Raw genomic sequence first — 20,243 nt, forward strand, 5'->3', positions numbered from 1 at the left:
TCGATACCGTTGTGAGCATGAACTGGGCAAGGCGTACAAGATGGAGCAGAAAGAATACAAGGAAAAAATCCGCTTCAAAGTACAAAAATAGGATAAGGCTAGACAGAAGAAGAAGTTATTTTTCGAGATTATGAACTCACGGTATATGAAGCGGGCCATTCATTGCCATACGCGAATTATAATAGTTATTTTAAGATTTAAAGTACCTTTTGGAAGGACAGAGACTATACAACAGTACTATGGAAATTTCTTTGCCTTTCCTAAAAAAACACGATCTGACATCAGGCGCTGTCATAAACCCTTGTTCCATTCCGTATATTTCCTTCCTTCCTTTATTCCGCCCTGCTTACCTATCCTTTTCTTACCTACTTCCTCGTTTGCCAAACTTTCTCTAGCACCGTCTTCAACATTCCATTGCTAATCAAAGCATTCTATAAACATCTTTCCTGCCTCCTTTGTATTACTCCTAAATATTCCCTCTCCTGTCTCACCATGCCTATCACTTCCTCATTTGTTTTCCTTTCTGTCCACTTCACCTTCTCCATCCTTCTCCAGATCCACATTTCAAAAGCCTCCAATCTAAGCCTATCACCCTTCTTCTACGACCATGTTTCCGCGCCGTATTACGCCACGCCCCATGGCAAAATGTGAAATATTATTTTCTTAAATTCTAATTAAACGTCTCTGTTATCCAGTCCCTTCATCTTGTAAAAGCTTCTTCGCCTAGCGCAATACTTCTTCTTACAGCCTTACGTCTTTTACCGATTTGATCAAAAAAACATCAAAGTTTGTCAAACTGTTCCCCCTGTTCTAGTCCATGGGCTTCTATTTTGATAAATTCAAAGAACTGTGGGGTTAATCGGGACATTAACAGATTCCAGTCAAGGCGAATAATTTTTACGCTTTAGAATTGTTGCATTCCATTTTGATATTTTACAACTCTTTTCTCTTTCTTGAAAATATGATAAACTTTAAATAAAATATGATTTACTTTGTTCGCATTAATTCTCATTTAACATCTATCACATTTCTTTTCTAGTGCTCTCAGCACTGACGGTAGTCCCTCCGAAGACTGGAATATTAAAGCTTGTTCATTCGTAAACCTAATTGATTTTATGTAATCCTTCAGACATTCATTCCTATCTCCAATGCTTTCCAACCCTCTTTAACCATTCCCTCCGCATACACAGAGAAAAGCACCGGTGATAATGGGTACCCCTGTCTTACCTCCCCTCTCAAAAATACATCCTGGTTATTATCTGGGTGAGCTCATTACTACTATGGCATCACGAATTCCTCTCCACTGTCTGAACCCAAGTAATCCCAAGTAACCCAATCGTATCCCAAGTAATCATCATTGACTCACCGTTAATAAAGACTTTTTAGTGCTATCGGAGATACGAGAGTAAAATACGTTTACATAACATGTAACAATTAATTACCAATTTATGTTTTATCAATTTCCATCTCTAGTAAATTTTGCTCAATTGAAACAATAAAACAATTATTCGTGCATAGCTGGTAGCTAATAATAGATATATTTGACATTCAAAGCAATAATTAGGTAGATATATGTACTCACAATGGTATTGTAGATAATTCATCTAGATATCATAAGCGATTTTAAGTTAAAGGGCTAAATAGATATGTCACAGATTTATACGAAAACGTTGCAGAAATCTTTGTGAGTTATATTGCTATGATTTAAAAATTAATTGAATTAATTAGAAATAATCGTAATTTAGTCTCTGCTATAATGAGGGAAATAGTATCTTGAAATTTCTTATATGTACGTACACCTCTGTTCTTTTCATGCATAAAGTGACGTTTGTTTCATGCGGTACCACTCTGATGTGACGTTACCCGTCCAGTCAACCCGAGGGTCCTTTCATTTTATAATGATTTACGTTTATCAGGTAACAGCCCCATCGGGTACAGATTGTCATTTTTTACGCTATTTTGCTAAGGAGTTAAAGCAACCGCCTTATATTTTTGGTGAAATTCTCTCAAGTCACTATCATAAAAATAGTTTCAAATACAAAATGTGCAAAATAAAGTTTTTGTCCTTGAAAATGGCTGCGTTTTGGTGTCGGAATTCTCAGACTCAAATAGTCTCAAAGAAAAAAATTGATATGAACATTACTTTTTAGGGAAAATGTACCGTGTGCTAGCTAAGTTTTTTCAAAAATAAATTTAGCATAATTAGAAAAAAACCCTAAATAAAATTGTGCACCTATCGTAAGGAACGGAATTCGGTTTGTCAAGTTCAGGTGATTTTTTATTTTTGAACTAATTTAAGAAAGACTTATACTTCAGAAACTTCATGCTTTCAGAAACGGAATTCATATAACTTTTAAATCGGATCAAAGCCACAATTTTAGAATTTTTGAAACTTATGCTAACCTACCGAACGTCATGTCGATCAGCAAATATCGTAGTCATCGGAAATGCATAGCTAAAAATTCACCTATACATTTCATAATGGTGAGAATATATTTTTAAATTCAATTTTTATTACTTGTTTAATTTTTTATATCAATGAAAAACTCTCAAGGAATTAAATGAAAGGTGCACTTACAAATGAATTAAACTTGTAAAACGATTGTTTCTCGTGGAATTGCCCGGTACGATAGAATCTAGTAAGTTTATCTATCCTCTCGTGGATTCCTTCGTGTCGTGTTTCACTCTATCATCCGAAAATCTCACTCATACTTTAGATCGTGCCATTTCGCATTTGTGCATGCGTTCCCACGCACGTACGCGTGGATTTGAAAAATATCATTCCATTCCGCAGCAGCCATTAATTTTCACCCTCCTCCAAAAATTCCGATCGGCGTCGGACCTGACAGACCATAATCTCCATCTTTCCCTCCTTCCTCTTTTGCAGGAAGGACGAGACGCGTCGGCGGAAGTGGACGGGGAGGAGGAGGAAGCGGCCTTCAGGGAGGCGGGGAGGAGACTACGGACCCGTCGCCGCAGCACCCCAGGTGAGGACCCGGCCGCGGGCCGCTCTTTTCCGCGGCCATCGGTGCCATTCGGGATCCGAAAGAAACGTGATAAATACCCGGAACTGCAGTTCTGGGAAAAGAAAGGCCTCCACCCATAAACCCAAAATATTTGGAAGGGTTAATAAAATCACAGCGGGCCAAATACGAGGGTCATCCGGAAAGTAGTACCCGTTCGTGAAATAAAGACACAAAAGTAAATATTAACAAACATAAAAAATTTTATTTGAAAGAGGATACTTTAAACTACTTCTCAACATAATCTCCAAGCAAATTAAGGCATTTGTCATAACGTGTGACAAGTTTCTGTATTCCTGCTGCATAGTCCTTCGCCGCCAGCTCATTGAGATACGCGAGGGACCCATCTTGCACAAATTTTTGCATAATGCAGATGGTGTTTAACAATTTCATGAACAATTGTTCGAGAAACATTGGGAAAATGCTCACAGATGTCATCAATTGTGACGCGCCGATCGTTCCTCACGAATTCGTCAACTGAGCTCACCAGTTGGTCTGTAATGACAGACGGTCTCTCCGAACGCTCATCGTCGTGTGTGCTCCCCCTCCCCATGTTGAAGTTGCGACACCACCGCCGAACAGACGACTCGTCCATTACATTGTCTCCATACACCTCCTTTAATTGGCGATGAATATCACATGGGCGAACGTTTCTTGCATTGAGGAATTTAATCACTGCCCTCACTTCACAACTGGCGGCGTTCTCAATTTTTTTAAACATTGTAAACAATCACAGAAACAACACAGGCAATGCTAGCGTCACGCAACTTGGCTCAGAGAAGGCAGACAAGCCACTGAAGCTATCTGACCTCGTCCAGCGGCTACTCGCGTCGTCAGCACTTCATGCGGCACGAACGGGTACTACTTTCCGGATGACCCTCGTAGTAAATATACTTGATATTTGCACACTAGCGTCTAATCCGGTGTGGAAAATACATTCAATGTATCTTAGGAGCGGTCCAAAATCTGAGTAGCATCATCCACCTCCCAGCCTTCACTCTTTTAGGCTTCTTGTAGAGAGTGAACCAACCAATTGGAAGGTCAGTTTATATTCCACAAATAGATTCGAGGTTGCTTAAAAATTTTTACGGTTGGTTTATGATAGTTTCACTGCGTGGAAGTACAATCCAGCTCATAATATGGATGCAGTTATTCAGGAATGCCAACGAATCGAAGGAAACTTCCAGACCTACTGGCTACAAGAGAAAAGCTCCATCACGACGTCATAATTTCACACCTCATGTGCTCCAAATAATCCACCCAAGAATTGATGAACTGTCGTGACAGGTTCTTCAAACTCATAGCCCGACTCATCCACGGCTTAACGTTCAATCGGGCTGCTCTGCTTAAACTTACATTGGCCGCAAATGATCGTGGGCAATCCGGGCAGTGGACGAGATGTGTCAATGCGGCTGAGACGTCTCGCCCAAAGATTTTTTTACTCTTGGTCCAGAGAAACAGGTTTATCGATGGGATAATCGTAAAAATGTTACTGGAGGCAATGTTGGGACATAAAAATGAACTTCTGGCAAGCATCTTACTAAGAATATTTCAAAAGATGTTTTAGACCTAATTATTGATTTACCTTCGTACGATGGAAGATCGAACCCAATGTGAGTGCATAGAAAAATCTACCGTCATTAAACTAACGGTGGGGAAAATGGACCATGGAAAAAAGTTAAATGACGTGCTATCCGATGTCAGTCGAATTTACTTCCAGCATGTGGGGCCGTCAACAGAGAGATTTCATTTTGAATTTGAACAAAATGCAAGGAGAACTTGCTTGATTATTGGGCAACGTTGGATAGGAGCCGTTAAAGGCACGATTATTGCATGCACGGCTTAAGCTACTGAATAAAAGTCAATCTCATGGTGCTGATGCTGACACTGAGGGGATAATTCTGCATAGTTCCACGTCGATAGGCCGGAACACAGTTAAAAATTAAGGAGAATCGAAGGCTTTAAGAAAGATGTTAAGATTTCGAATTTTCTCGTTACTTCGGGGGTGGGGGCATGGCAGCAAAAGAAAACGATTCAGCGCACCCATTCGAACTAATATCATCAAAATATCACCGCATTTAATTACAAATTCAATAATTACATCATCCTAATTGGTATTAACCCTTCTCCCCATGCCACACGCCTCAATGCTGGATAATAATATCTAGATGCGGACTCAATCCCTCTTGCGCGAACCATGGAATGGATCCGTTAACGTCCCACATTATGGTACGCGCGAAGGCCTTTTCGCACGTCGTGTTTCCCGCGAAAGGGGGGGGGTTGGGCGGGGTTGGGGTGTGAAGGGTTGAATTCGGGACGTCGGCCGGTCTGCTTTCCTTCGCTCCCCGCCTCCCATTCATTCACGTGCCCGGCGGCCAACGAAAGAAAGATTGCACCGTTGGAGACGACGGCTCTGCGCGCCAAGTTCTCCCATCTTCCTCCGTGGTCGGGCATGGAAATTATGGAGCTCAGTTTACCTAAAATCTTGGTGAGTTAGATTTATGCTCCAAAGAGTACATGACCGTAAATGCCAATATTGTATGAATGTGGCGACACGGCCACGATGCGGTAAGTTTTCGCTCTCTCACGATCGAACCATTCATCGCAATTACTCTCTCACATCTCACCTAATCTTAAGCCATATCTCATGCAGTTCCCTAGAGGCAAAATTAAAAAAATAAATTTTATGCTCAGAGAGCCGTTTTGCGTTGGTCTTAGGTAATGTCGGACTGATGGCTAAAAAATGAATTATAGCGGAACTGGCGCTTAAATGTTTTCAATAAAAACCTAGCTTTATTTTTTTCCGGTGTTCAGAATGTATTTTGGACTTGGGCTGCGTGGGGATGTTTTTTATTAATGGAAAATATTTTGGCAGGACTTGATAACATGCTTTGATTATAATAATTTGCTTAGTGTACTCTTGTGGTAATGTTGGTCTTTCAGAAGAAATTGTTTCCGAAACGCAAAGTATTTTCTCATGCAACACAGTTAACCTCTTGTTGTAATTAACTACTCGAATTGAACTGACGACTTCTGTTACTCTCAGAAGAAAAATATTTATAGTTGATTGGTTGTAAAACATTAAATTTTGGAATTGCTTATTGTGATCGACGACAAATTCTCTTCAACTGATTTAGTTTCAGGATTGGGGTGTGTTTCAAGACTTTAATGGGTCGAAGTACCGATCAAGTGGGTGTTGGGAATGCATGTTTTTGATCATAGATTCGAGTTTTCTGCATGGGTTACTTATGCTGGTTCATTAAAGGCATTAATTTTAATTGTTTTTGGTAGTGAAATTAAAATCGTGAGATTATTGCACTTATCTTAGACTTTAATGACAGTTTTTTCTCTCTTTTCCTGTGATCCTTTCGATTTTTTCATTTGAACATTGTATAAAATATCTAAAAGGCAATTCACAAGAGGATATCCACTTCTACATCCGTATCTTGTTGGTGGAAGAAAGGAAGTTATTTTAGTTTATTATACCAATTTCATTAGTCGTTTCCCTCTAATGTGTGTGCCAAACAATTTGTGAATATCCACGAATGTATTTTTCCGTTGGAATAAGCTTTTCAGATAGCATTGTTGCTTTTTTACATTTATCTTATTCTTTATTACACTCAAATGTGCAGATCTTCAACATCTCTTTTGTTATTAGTAATGCCTCATGCATTACAAGGAAGGGTAACACCTATTTAAAAATTGCTTTTACACGTGACCTGGGGTTAATTACGATATTTTCATATTAACTTCCAACTTATTTTTTCAAATATGTCAGCAGTAAAGGCAACTTATTGGTTAACTGTAACTGCGGTTGATAAAATTTAAGTATTCACCTGACAGGAGAAACACAGAAGGGTTGAAATGAAACGCCAAAAAGTCATCGTTTTGCCCTAATATGATACTCCAATTATTTAAAATTTCATTTTCACCCGAACATGGAAGCTTTCTGGGAGGGTAGAAAAAGAAACTTTGCACTTCCACATAAAGATTTAATAATTCACACGACGCTGGTTTGGATGCCGCGCATCGTCAACACCTGATGATGATGCACAGCATCGACATCATGGTCGTGAGAAGAATTAAATCTTTATGTGGAAGTGTAAAGTTTCTCTTTCTACCCTTGTCATGAAGGAATTGCACAAATTTAAGCCTGAAACTGTTATATTTAGCAAGCAAGGGAGTAGTGTTACCCCCACTGTTAAATCGGCTTGTCGTTCACTCCAGTAAATATAGACAACCTTCCGAATCTGCCGTCGGCGGTTTGTATTCAGGTTTCTGACAGCCCAAAGATGACCTGGGGTTTGAAAGACATTTTCGATAGGTTTAGTTATAGGTGCAAAATAACCTCAGCCATAGAGATATACATATAAAATCAGCATATATTTCGTGAAGATTCAATCTGTCCATTTATATTTATCTCTCGACTTAAAGTAAACCTCCATCTAAATGATATCCAGCCACTCAAGTTTTTCAAAATCTGTTTCGGAATTTTGTATTATCAAAAAATTTAAGATATGTAAGCGGTTACAACAGCTCTATCGGTGACTTCGGTCCTCGCATAATACTCAAATGAGGACCAAGTAGGAAAATCCTTCCGTGAAATTGACCACGAGTTTAAGCAGTGAGAATGTGCTAGGTTTTTTTTTTTAATTTTCCTTTTCTAAAACTGCAGTTAAACGATTCATATTTTTTTAAATTTCTCCCAGTTATCTAGCGTGATATTATATTCCGTCATAAAGAGAGACTTCCCTCTTCTGATCCACGGTATCAGTTTTCTCTTTTGTATTTTCCGGGTTGTGCCAAGCCCATCAGAAATGACTGCTCGGAGAAGAAAAAAGAACTTTTCAGGGACAGGCAGAAGTCTTTGGAACAGCGCGAGGCGCGTTGCGTCTTTTCTGAGGTATTCGTGGATTTCTGCCTTGGCAGGTCCCTTTTTCTTATTTCTTTCCCGAAATCTCATTTCCGTTCACGCCGGCGCGTCTGTCGCAGAATGGTTCACCAAACTTGTTTAATCTTTGACCATTGAACTTACTCCTGTTTCTGATTTCCGAGCACTCCTCGATTTAACTTTAAGCAAATCAAAGAAGTCAAGAGGCAGAAGTTGTATAAAAGGGACAAAAAACTCTCAAGAATTAAGGAATATGGCTGCAAATAGACCGTTGCATTTTGATTGTCTCATTTCGTATGACCTATGCGATGTTTGCTTCACTTTCATTGTGACATCAATAACTGTAGTAATTAAGAAGGAATTATTTCGAACTGGTTGCCGTAGGCTTCTTTATAAACTGAAAGGATTCTGAGTTCCACTCCAATAACCACCGACTGGTTTTCTTGACCTACAATAGTTTATACGCGTTTGAAAATAATTAATAGTTGTTCCAAAACGGATTTAGAACGTGACTACCTCCAATTTTTATCACACAACTCTCCAAAACTCAAGAAAAGGTTCCTTTCATGTTCCTCATTAAGTTTGACATGTCTTTTATCATGCTATAGCCTAATTTAATAATTTACCCGATGATTGTTAGCTGTTTTAGTAGCTCGATATTCACGTGGCAAATAAATACAGATTTGAGCTAGTTTTTAGTGTCGTTCGCAGAGCGTGTCTTACATAATTATATATTTCATCGTATCTTAACATTCATTTAGCTTCAGTCGACTATATGTTAACTTTCATTTTACAGATTAATTTGGAAAAAATCGGAATAAGTAGTCAAACTTTGTGGCGTATAGGTTGAAGTGCATAATTCGATGGAAGGGTTATTTGACTAAAATGGGAGGGTGGTTAGTGAAATGAAGGCTTTTTTCAAAACTTCGATGCACTTTCACGAGGGGACTTCTAAAACTTATCTCCACCCCCGACTTCCGTTGCCGCTGCCTTGAGTTTTCGCTCTTGGAAATGAAAACGAAGCTTTTTACTAACGTCTCGCTGCATAATTGCTGCGTGATGGTCCTTTGTATTTTTGGTTTTTGTGGCGCGGGGGCCAACTTAGGAGTGCCACAGCTGCCCATTATGTTAATGACGGTTAAATTCCAAGCAATACTGGTCGCTAAGCATTGATCGCGGTGCCTTTCACCGTCATCCTTGAAAGAATGGTCCTGAAAATAATTCCGAGCGAAAATCACGTAGCATGCGCCGTAATTAGATTTTTAAGGCTTTATAAAAGTTGTCCACGATATATGTTGTAATCGTTTGCCATGCGATTATTTGAAGACCGTAAAAAATTTTATTATGCTTACCTTTGTGTCTTGTGTAATTTATATTACGTAGAAATGATAGAGCTAATTTTAGTAAAACTAATCGCATAAATATTATTTGTGTGACCAAGGGTAGATTCAATCACAGAGTAAATACACTGTGTATACTGCTAAAGATAATTTGATGTATAGTGATCCCACATTTTGAGACCATGCACGCATGGAAAGCACGCCGTTTTTACTGTTGGAAGGTAATGTTTCCATGGCAGAATATGAAATTTGACCCCCGAAACAGCGAATATAGCCGCGTATTTCTTTCTCTATCAAAGAGACATAAAATCACACCATGGCCTCCCCAAAACTGCAGTACTTCGTTTCCGCAAAAAAATAATCCCCTCGACGAGCTGAATATGCGTATGATAGGATTCTGCACCACACTATTTTTTTACTGAGGCAGTAAAAATTATTACCCTTTTCCACTGCAATCATCGTAGGCAACAAATCGCTGTGAAAGAGTTCCTTTCGTAAATGTCACAGTTCGATATAATACAGGGTACACAGTTTCAATTAATTGAGGAAATTCTGAGATTAAGTCTAAAATCTAATCTGAGAGTTGCCGGTTACCATGTGGTTAAAAGCCGCGTTGGTGGAAACGCCCATCATTGCTATTTTAGCGTTCCTTGGGGAGGCTTCCCACTCTGGAGACACCCCAGCCGCTTTTTATTTCGATTTGATTTTGTTTACTTCGTCCGTCTTGCGATGTTTGTTGCTCGTTCTTACAACGACTAGTTTTTGCTTATCCTAGATCGCCTCCCTCCTTGCTCTTAACGACGCAGTGCCTTCAGAGACTTTAGCACGATTCGCCAGACACATCTCCCTCGAATTATTACCTAATTTCTTGATTCTATCATACTTCTCACCATCGCCTGCCGTCTATTTTTCCGCCGTTCAACTGTGACACTTTTAGAATCATGAATACAAATTTAGTTCAATCGTTTTATTCACTCACATCCCAAGTGCCTGAGCACGGGAAACCGGTATAATTGAATTCACTGCCTTTTACCGACGCCTGTGCAGACATAGTTTCGAAGCGTATCAATTTGCTCTCTAAAGTCACAGCGCAGTGCAGCTAACTGAAGTGCGACCGGGGTGACCGACGGCATAAGAGTAATCAGATTCATGCATCGAAACTATTCTCTAATGTCAAAGCATTACATTATTTTAAGAGGAATGAAAAAACAACCCCTATTATTTTGCTCTAACGGACATAAAGGGAAATATACGATATTGAAAACTTGTTATGTAGATAGATAGTTGAATAATAAGGTGCTGCTTACGTGTAGGATTGATAAGGCATGCAAATTATTTCCTATGTAAAGACAAAACAGGAAATGTGTTTTAATAAGTTAGTTGTTCCTGATACCGAAATTTCCCTTCCATGCGTGGAATCAATGGCATACTAAGTGGGTCGCGATTGCTCGTTTAACTTTTTATGATAAGAATGAACTCTATTTTAATTAAGTTGTGAATTTTCGCCATATTTACGAAGCGTATTTTCGTGAATCACTGCCCCGTCGGCGTGCTGACGTATCTGCGAACAAGAGATATTAAAATTAGAAATTCTCCAAAGACATTCATCTCATGAGAAAATCGTATTAGATATTTCCTCTTGCTATCCTTATTCATTATTCTGTATTATTAGGCTTTTTTATTTTCTACCTTCCTCTGGTAACCATCTAACGCACAACCCTACTCGGGGATATTATTCATAATTTATAAACCTTAAGATCCTCCACTGAATACCGCATGAAAGAAATGCACCCGATTGCTGCAAGCCTTATACTGTTCAGTACATATTTTCTTTAGATTTTCACGATGGGTAGATTATTTATTAGAGTTTCACCTCCTCAGTATTTTTGTTTTTTCTTTGCGTAAATTATCCCGTCATTTTCGTTGCCAAAGAAATTGTTCATTATTCTGACAATAACTATTCATTTACTATCACAGTGAAACCTGAACTCACTATAGGATTTTGATGGATGGGAAATTATTTTTAATTTTAATGATTTATTTCTCTTCATTTCCGGTTCATACATTTCTTCTGACTTTTGCTTTAGGAAACCTTGAATTTTGGAATCTTTGATTATTCTCAATCTTAGATTGGATTTAATTTTGAATTTTAAATGTGATACTAAAAACAACTCGAAAGCCACTTTTTCGTCCAGGACGAAAGTGGTGAACCACTTCGAAGCCGCTTCAATCCTGGTAAACTATATTTGGGTTTGTCTTCAGTGTGCGGAGGGCCCGAATCACCGATGGTTGTCACAACGTGTACGCTCATGCTCGCCCTGGGTCTCGATCTCTTTAATCATTGATTAGAGTTAACGTCATCGCTCTTGGTTTTATAATAATCACACAGTGGCGCTTCTTTTCGATTTATTTCGGAACACAAATGAGACGTTACGAATGTATAAAGAGCAAATACTACACCCTTGAGTCAAAAAAACTACGTAATATCACTCTTCTGGTATATTTACATACGAAAAGAAATGACTTACACACATCGACCCCGGTGGTCCTATTTGTGGCTGAAAAACAATTGGAAATACTTTTCCCGCTTTGCCATCATGAACTCTGAGCGAAACTCCACTTTGTTAATGTTTAATTTTCTTGTCCCTAGTTTTCTTCTAGAGTTTGTTGACAATGATGGCTCTTTAAGGTTAAGATTTTTATCATTGTGTAATTTTCTGAAACTCGCCAATGGCTGCGAGAAATAGAGACCTCTAGCATCAATGAATTGATTGGCTATCAAATCCCTTACCACTTTGAAAGGTAAGTTCTACGTTATCAAGCCGCCATGGGCAGTCTTCACTTCCTTCCTTCACGGTTATTTATTTTTGATTCAATTCTTCCGCTCGATCTAAGTAGATCTTGAATCCTTACACTTGTGTGATCACGCAAGGAGTGCAACCTGACTCCTAAATAATTAAAAACTGAAAGGTTTACACTTCTTGGTTCAAGTTTTTTCCTCGCCCCCAGTTTTATCGCCTCACACTCCCTTTTTCCCTCTCGCCATCATGGCCGACGGACGTCAAAGGTTCTTCCCGGAGCAGGCCATTTCCTCTCCGCGGCTCCTGCTGCTGCTGCCGCCGCCGTCCACGGCGCTTTCTTCCATCAAACTCTTGATTCCTTATTCACAGTCGAGTCACATCGTTCCCCTTGCATTTGCCTTAATGCGGGAAGGCCGCTGCCTAATAATGTAAGGCCATCCATGCGGGCGGGGAGTGGTCCATCGGATACATCGGAACTGCTTTTAATAAATGCAGATGCCTGCCTACGGAGTGAGTCTTGCGATGAGGGAAGCCATTACTAAGTGAGACCGATCAGAGACGCGCTAAGCGTTCCGTGACGACGTGTGCATTTATTATTTATGACCTAATCGTGTTAGGTGCATGTGCTTCTCCATCCAGATTTGTATATAATAATATATAGTGTAGCAGTCATTAGAAAAAGAATTTAAAAAATAAGCCGCTGTAGTTATTAAGGTGGGTAAGGCAGGCCATCACCACCTGTTACCGAAGTCTTTACGCTACTCGAATTAGGTTCATGCTTACCAGACAATATGATAATATTCTCTTGAATTTGCAGTAATTTTGTACTACTTGCTATTAATTTTCTCTAAAGTTTTGGAATGTACATACATTACTTGTATTCAAGGTAGCTATAAATCACATAGTTGAAAAATACCTGCATCTCTGTAGCATGTGAGCTAATTTGACTGGGAAAAGGATTATATCAGTCAGTAACCACATTGGATGAGACGTACGTATGAGGGTCTGGATGCACTCCCAGAGTGAAGTGGGTCAATTCTTTTCTCGGTGCCTCCTGCGAGTTTTCGAAAAGTTCAAGCTCACAGAAAATCAGAAGCCTAAAAACTCATTTACTCCCTCATTATTCCACGGTAATTGAATCATTTCCTATGGAGGGTTTCTGGAATCTAAAACTAACATTTTTAAATTTGGAAATTGTCTGGGGTATTTCTAGCCGACTCCCAACTCTCATTCCGGGTACTACATTTTCAGCCGAACTAAGGGTTGACATTGTACGTGAATTTTGGGTCAATCAGTGGTAATAAATTGGTAAATTTTCAAATTTCGTCAAAAAGTTTATCTAATCTGGCCTCCCTGGTGGCAGATTAACGCCCTCGGCCGCAAATATGGAGATCCCAGGGTTCATCCCACTTCTATACCCAGGGGTTGGGTGCTTATGATTGTTCTTGTTTTCGTTTTTTCTTTAAAAATCCAACGCTTGGCTCTTTTTGGATTAGTGGTTACGTTAAAAAGCACCGCTCCCTGACCATTAAAGAACACGTCAAACTGATCTCAGTTCATGACACTACTGGAAAGACGAGAGATCTGGATAAAATTCAGAACCAAAAGTTGAAAGCGAAACATATTGGTCGACCATTGTTTCGTCTCTGTGGAAAAAATCCTTTCTAGTCACGAGTTGAAGAAGGAAGCAAGAGTATGTACCGTTACTGGTTGTTAATTCCCTTGTGGTAATATAATTGAAGTTCTTATGCTCGTAAAACAGTTTTGGAGTGAAATAAATTAGCAGGTATTTATTGCTGTTGTAGAGTGAATTTATGATCAGTATATGTGGACTTACTTTTCTTGTACCTCTATGCAACTCTCTCTGTGAAAAATCCCTTTTTTAAAATTCAGGATGCATCCATCTCTTCATTCCCCGCGGTGAAATTATTTTTAAAATGTGCATTGTACAAGGGACATGTCATAATGTTAGTATACCTCTGTGGCTGCATATACAGGTACTACTTACAGCGTCATGATGCGGAATTTCCCGCGGTCATATTTCACATGCGATGAACAAGTGGGGATTGGAAAATTCTGATCAAAGAACAGATATCATCTTGACAAATATCAGTCGTCATTGACAAAATTCTGGGAGGCACTTTCTCTTTTTGTGACAGTGACTGCAGAACTTCACGACATTTCTGTGGATATAAATTTAATTTTGCCCATGGCTTAATTGCTGTTCTAAACGTTTTTTTGGCTAATGCCTAGGAGTGGTCAATGGCAGATATGGAACGTGGTTCTTAAGAGTGGGTGTGCACTGATGGCCCGCCAAAAAGGTTCTTACAGTTTTCATCACCGTTCTCATTTAATGTCGAGAGAAGCTTTGCCTCCCTCTCACGGATACGCTGGGAAACGTCGTCTAATCGAGGAGGTTGTGTGCGAGTTTCATTGGAGTCTGAGTCGCTCACCATCTGGTTTCAACCCTTCCCTTTCAGGTTCCCCGGCGGCCGTCATCAAGCGCTCCGCGGCGGTGGACTACGGAGAGGGGTCGGAGGATGGAGGGAGTTCTTCCGCAGCAGTGGAGGCGGTAAGGAAGAGGGCATTTTTATCGTCTGCTTTTGTTTGAGCCCTTTCCCCCCGGCGGCGACTCGTTCCCGAGAGAAAACAAACATTGCCACCTCAAGATGTTAAATCTTAGGCAACCGCTTCCATCGCCCGTTGGTTCTTAAATGTTAGGGCGTTCATTCCTAAGAGCTGAAACAACGATTTTATACCCCGAGATCCATTCGCACAAAGGGTAAATTATTTCTAGCGGTGGTGTTGGAAATTTTACCCCACGCTGGAATTAAATACTCCTCTAATTTATTCAAGGAGTTATATTTTATGCATACAGAATGCTACTTTGCTTTTATTCTGATTCTTTCGGCGATTTGGCGATTATGACATCTTTGATACGGGCTCTTCAACCCTCTTTTTGCCATAAATGATTGTGACTTATCCCTAACGCGGAAAATCGGTTAACCCTTAAACTAGATATCCCTTACTGTTTTGAAGTACCAGTAAATTTTCATTTTTGGCGTGCAAAGTTAAATAATCTGCTGTATTGAGCGAAATTGTAATTAAAAGGAATATTTCCTGCTGCAGATAAACCATCATGATGAATAAATGCCCATTTGTGGCAGACTTTTCAAAAATTTTAGTTCGTGGCTATGAAGGCCGTTCGATTAATTGAAAAAACTTGTTTGTGTTACCTATTCGGCCTATTAACGTTTTGGGACCGTTTTGGCGACCATTCACATCAAATTTGTCATCAATTGGTACACTACCACTCTGGAGTGGCACACAATTTTGGAAACTCGTCACAGATAGGATTTATGTCTGATTGATTCCAATTCACCTCCAGCAGTTGATATTAGAATTCTAAATATATCAAGTGACGACCATGAAATATTTAAACTCTTATGCCAAGTTTACGACTCCGATTTCGAAGCACTTTTTCACAAAAATGTTTTGCAGTTTGAAGTACTAGTACACGCCCGAAGTAATATACGCTCTTTACATCGACTTCGAACAAATAGCAAAGGCTCAGTCAGTACATTCGAGGTTATTTTGGAAAACCTTTGATTAAACTCCGTAAATCTCGGGCTTAAAAAATATCGAGATCTAAAATTGAGGAATCACTTTGAAATCGTTTTGAGGAGGAATTTGTCAAGTATTTCATCATGTCAGATTGAATGAAATAAGTAAAACGGAAAAAATAAAATCTATTCCTTTATGAAAGTATCGCATGTTACTTTCTTTCCCGAGAGAGTAAATTCTTAGGCATTTTGATTCCTGGAAATAAATGAAGTGCCCCATTTAAGTTTGAAAATATTCGTATGGAAATCAACGAATTAAAAATATCGTAAAACATTTGTTTGTATTAAAACTTAAGATAACCAAATGCAATATTAATAAAGTGAAACCTTTCCCCGACCATATGCGCACGTATGTTTTCGAGCCATAGCCTTTTCATCGAAGACTTCAGCGGCCAGCCAAAATAAGCTTCTCGGGGAGTGGTAATAACTTAAGAGGGGGACATCTAATGTTAAATTTCGCGGCACCTCGTTCATTCCCATCACACGTAGGTTCGATCTTCACGCGAATTCCCCCTTCTCGGGAGACTAAGCAAAGCGCTCGACGGAGGGGAGAAGGACCTAAAAGCAGAGCGAAACAATTCCGCTCCTTGACGCTTATCCCAAATTATACCGACGCACGCCTTGAAATTTATCCCCGCTGCTTCCTTTAACACGACGCCAAGATCCCTGCCGCCCCCGCAGCTCCAGGGCACGTAATGAATTCCATCTCCCGACTTTCGCTGGATCGACCGGCGCCCCCAATCATCATCTCCAGTCACCATGTTCTCTTCTTCCCAGGAGGCGGCGATCTCTCCAGTGGCGACTCCGTACCCCAGCCTCACGGACCCCGCCCTCTGCAAGATGGGCCTGCTCGGCGGAGCCGCCAAGGAAGGAGGGCCCACGCCGAGGTCAGTGTGTGTGCGCGCGCGCGCCCTCCCTCCCGACTTGTATTACCTGCGTCCTAGCGCCCTTATTAGCTGCGGATCAAAAACGTAATGCCACTAAACCCAAAGCGCTTCGGTTCTATCTCAGGCGATTTTGAATAACCCCACTGGAAAGTGGATAACTTTCTCTCGCTCTAATTCTCTTGCGCTACTAAGCTTTCGTGAAGAAGAATTTAGGTGCTTGAGCGTAAGTGATTTGTGCTTATAATACTGCATGTATGCATACTATACTAAACATGTGCATAACATAGAAGTGCTATGAATGATGTGGTCATTAGGTATTATTAAAGGAATTAGTTATTATTATTATTGTTTAAGGAATTACCGGTGGAAGAGCTGTTTGATTACAATTTTCAGCCGTGGCTGGAATCAGGGAGCAATCAAGAATATATATTTATACGTGTCAAGTTGCACTAACCTTCTTGTGTACGCTTTTCCCAAGATGAAAATGGCTGCAATTATTTTTATAGACATGACAATGTATTCCTCCGATGAGTTAAATGTCGAGAACATTAATGGAGAAGAAGTGTCTCGGAGGATGCGACAAAGAAGGGAAATAAATGCAGGAAATTTGGCAGCGCAGAAAGAAAATGCAACTACGTGGTTCTCAATTTGCAGCACACTCGGATTTGTACCGAAACTCGAATGGGAAATCATGGCATTTGAATAAATTATCATGTAATGGTCAAGATTTTATTAAAAAATTACGCTTTGCAATAAAATTTAAAGGTGTGTAAAGATTAATGGTTTTCGATAAGAAATGGTGAACTTGACCTGACGGTTAAGTCATCACTTTAGCATGCAGATATGCAAACGTTTTTTTCATGAATATTCTAAAACTCTTCTTTAGTCTCATGGCATTCCCAGTGAATAGAAAGGAAGTCGAAAAAACGAACGCGGAATTATTTTTCCTCTTCACTTTCGTTGTATGCTACGCAAATTTCGTCTTCCTTGTCTAAGAGATACTTCGAAGCATAGGCACGATCATAAGAGTCCTAAAATAAATTTATTGTGTTTATCTTTGACTTTAAATGCTAGATTAGATGAATCCTCTGTTACAATGGATTCCAATTTCTTGTTTATGCATTACTTGTTTCAAATTTAAAATTCAGTTATTACTTCTCTGGCACCGTAAATGCCCCAAATGCAATCAAGTTTAAATTTTTCTATATATGTTTATTTAATTTATTAATGATTAAAGATTTTTTCTCTAAATTCGTTAGCTGAAGTAAAAATTTGAATCCAGTTCTCTTTATACGAAACTTTAAAAAATTCTATTCTTGTTCATGTTCATGTTCAATATGGATTTTTAATGGCTTCTGAAGTTCCATCAAAGTAATTGCCCATTTCAGTCATTGATGATGGGGAAGCATCTCATTCAAAGATAAGAATGGCAACTTCTTTGCTAATGTATTTAATAAGCGGTAAGTCATGCCATACTTCCATGAATATAACGCTGTCGGACGAGTTATAAAGCCATAAACACAGTAATCAACCCGAAGGTCGGTTTAGTAGGTGATGGCACAGTTCACCCAGTACTAAGCCCGACGGCGTGTGAAATTCACATATCAGGGTAGGGGGTCAGTTCCTTTGCCTGTGCCGGTTATGGTTTCCCAGGAAGACCTGGTACCCGAAAAATCACATAGCTTGGATGGAGCTGCAGGTGCTCAGAGTGCCTTGCCCGGGAATCGAACCCGGGACCCTACAATTCAATCCAACGCTCTACCCCCTGGACTACCGCGAACCACGGACGAGTTATACGATATTTAAAATAATGGCCGAATCTATTAATTTTAAGCAAACGATACATTTTTCATTTTCATATTTGTACTGGAATACTTGGTATAAAATTATACTTCAGTGTGTGTTTAAATAGCCATTCGAAAGCTGCAGTGTGGGTCTGATTTAGTATTTGTTTGCATTCACTCAAGGATAGACTCGACGTTGATGGACACAGGCAGAGAGAGATGATTAAATATAGGAAGCTGGAGAGCGCAAAATTTTACGTTGCGAGCGGGCAGAAACTCGTGGAAATAATTTTTGGAAAGAAAAGCAAGCAATGAGATTTGCAAAAATATACAAAGACGAAGAGAAGTAAATTTGGAGCGTGTGTTCCGTGGAGCGGTCATAAAGCTCGCCGGAGCACGACGCCGCCGATCGCGCGAGCAATGGAGAGAGAAGAGGCGGTGTCTTTCAGGAGGACGTTTTTCAGAGGACCTTCTACTTCTTTTAGAAAAGGGTGAACTAAGATAATTTTTCAACGTTTGCCTGCCTTTTTACGACTTTACGGAATATGTGGCGGCAATAAATCATTTGCAAGAGTGAATTCGCTCCATCTTCGAGGATGGGCTTACATTGCTGGATTCTCAGGACGACTACATTTATTTGAGTTCTAAAGTTCTTGCCGCCTCGGTGACTCGATCAATTCGTAATAGCTGAAGGCTTTTTTAAAGAAACCATATGGATGATAATGTCATTAAGCATCCAGATAACCTGGGAATATGGCTTTACATGTAGCACTATGCAAAAAGGTCAACGTCCATTTCCCTTCTCTCTCCTCGTCTTGGTCACTCGTGAATTCTTCATATCGAGCTTGAGTTGCCTTGAAACCTGAATTAATCTTATCTCATTGAATTGATTTTTATAATTTGCTAACGCAGTTATGTAAATATGATGGAGAAGGTGAAATGGACAGAAAGGAAAACGAACGAGGAAGTGCTGAAAGTATTGTGCGGAAAGGGGATTGTTGGGAAAAATCAAAAAGAGGTGGAAAAGTTGGACTCATGGTATATTGAATGGCAATGGGATGTTGCGGACTGTGATAGAGGGGAAGATGTTGGGCAAACGAAGAAGGGACAGGAGATGGAGAGATATATAGGGATGGAGAGGGGCTTATAGGATGAACAGAATGGTTCCAGGCGTCACTTTGTGGAAGCGATTCATTTCAGAAAAATAAATACTTGGTTATACCACATATATTTTTATTAAACACGACCCGGGTTTCGACTTACAAAGTTATCATCAGGTAAAGTACAGGAAGACACAGAGCTTTAAATAGTAGACAGAGAAGAGGAGGGGGAAGGTGTTTCAGAGGTGGGAGGAGAGGAAAGAGAGGGGAGCCTATTATGCATGTTTGGGGGGAGGGGAGGAAGGCGGTTGGGTATGGCGTCCGGGTGGGAGAGGTCGGTTGGGTAGGGCGTCAGGGGGGGAGAAGGGCTGTGGAACAGAGGGAGGTCCAGAAGGGGGGGGGGGCTTATAGGATGTTGGGTTGTGTTTTTAGAGACAAGAGAATCATTTGGTAGTTGAGTACGTGCCAAACAAATAATTTTGGAAGACCGCAATAATACGATTACGAGTATTACGCCAACCAGCGTGTACACTTCTTGCTCACTAGTCCTTAACAGTTGAATCCAATCCACTTTCCGCCATAATCCGCGTATTCCTCACGCTATCAACCAAAGTTCCACCACAACAACGCCTCTTAGAAAACACACCACGGTAAAACCAGTTCGTAAACATAGTCGGCATTCATCTTTAATCGTATTTAATTTTACGTCAAAGAATGTGTTAAAAGGCAATCCACGATAGTTGATTCCTCCTGAATTAGCGTACAGATTTTCTAATGTCATCGTATTGAAAATA

General features: G+C 39.9%; 1 protein-coding gene across 1 annotated transcript in view; it reads left to right on the plus strand.

Moving 5' to 3' along the window:
• Positions 1–20,243, plus strand: part of LOC139697927 (uncharacterized) — a 219,613-nt gene that overhangs the window by 156,886 nt on the left and 42,484 nt on the right. The window contains exons 12-14 of the mRNA XM_071596787.1: positions 2,888–2,987; positions 14,536–14,627; positions 16,456–16,565. Coding sequence (XP_071452888.1) covers positions 2,888–2,987; positions 14,536–14,627; positions 16,456–16,565 — 302 coding nt within the window. The remainder of the gene's footprint in view (positions 1–2,887; positions 2,988–14,535; positions 14,628–16,455; positions 16,566–20,243) is intronic.

Source organism: Hetaerina americana, unplaced genomic scaffold (genome assembly GCF_022747635.1).
Source record: "Hetaerina americana unplaced genomic scaffold, ioHetAmer1.1.p SCAF_8, whole genome shotgun sequence".
NCBI classification, from domain to species: domain Eukaryota; kingdom Metazoa; phylum Arthropoda; class Insecta; order Odonata; family Calopterygidae; genus Hetaerina; species Hetaerina americana.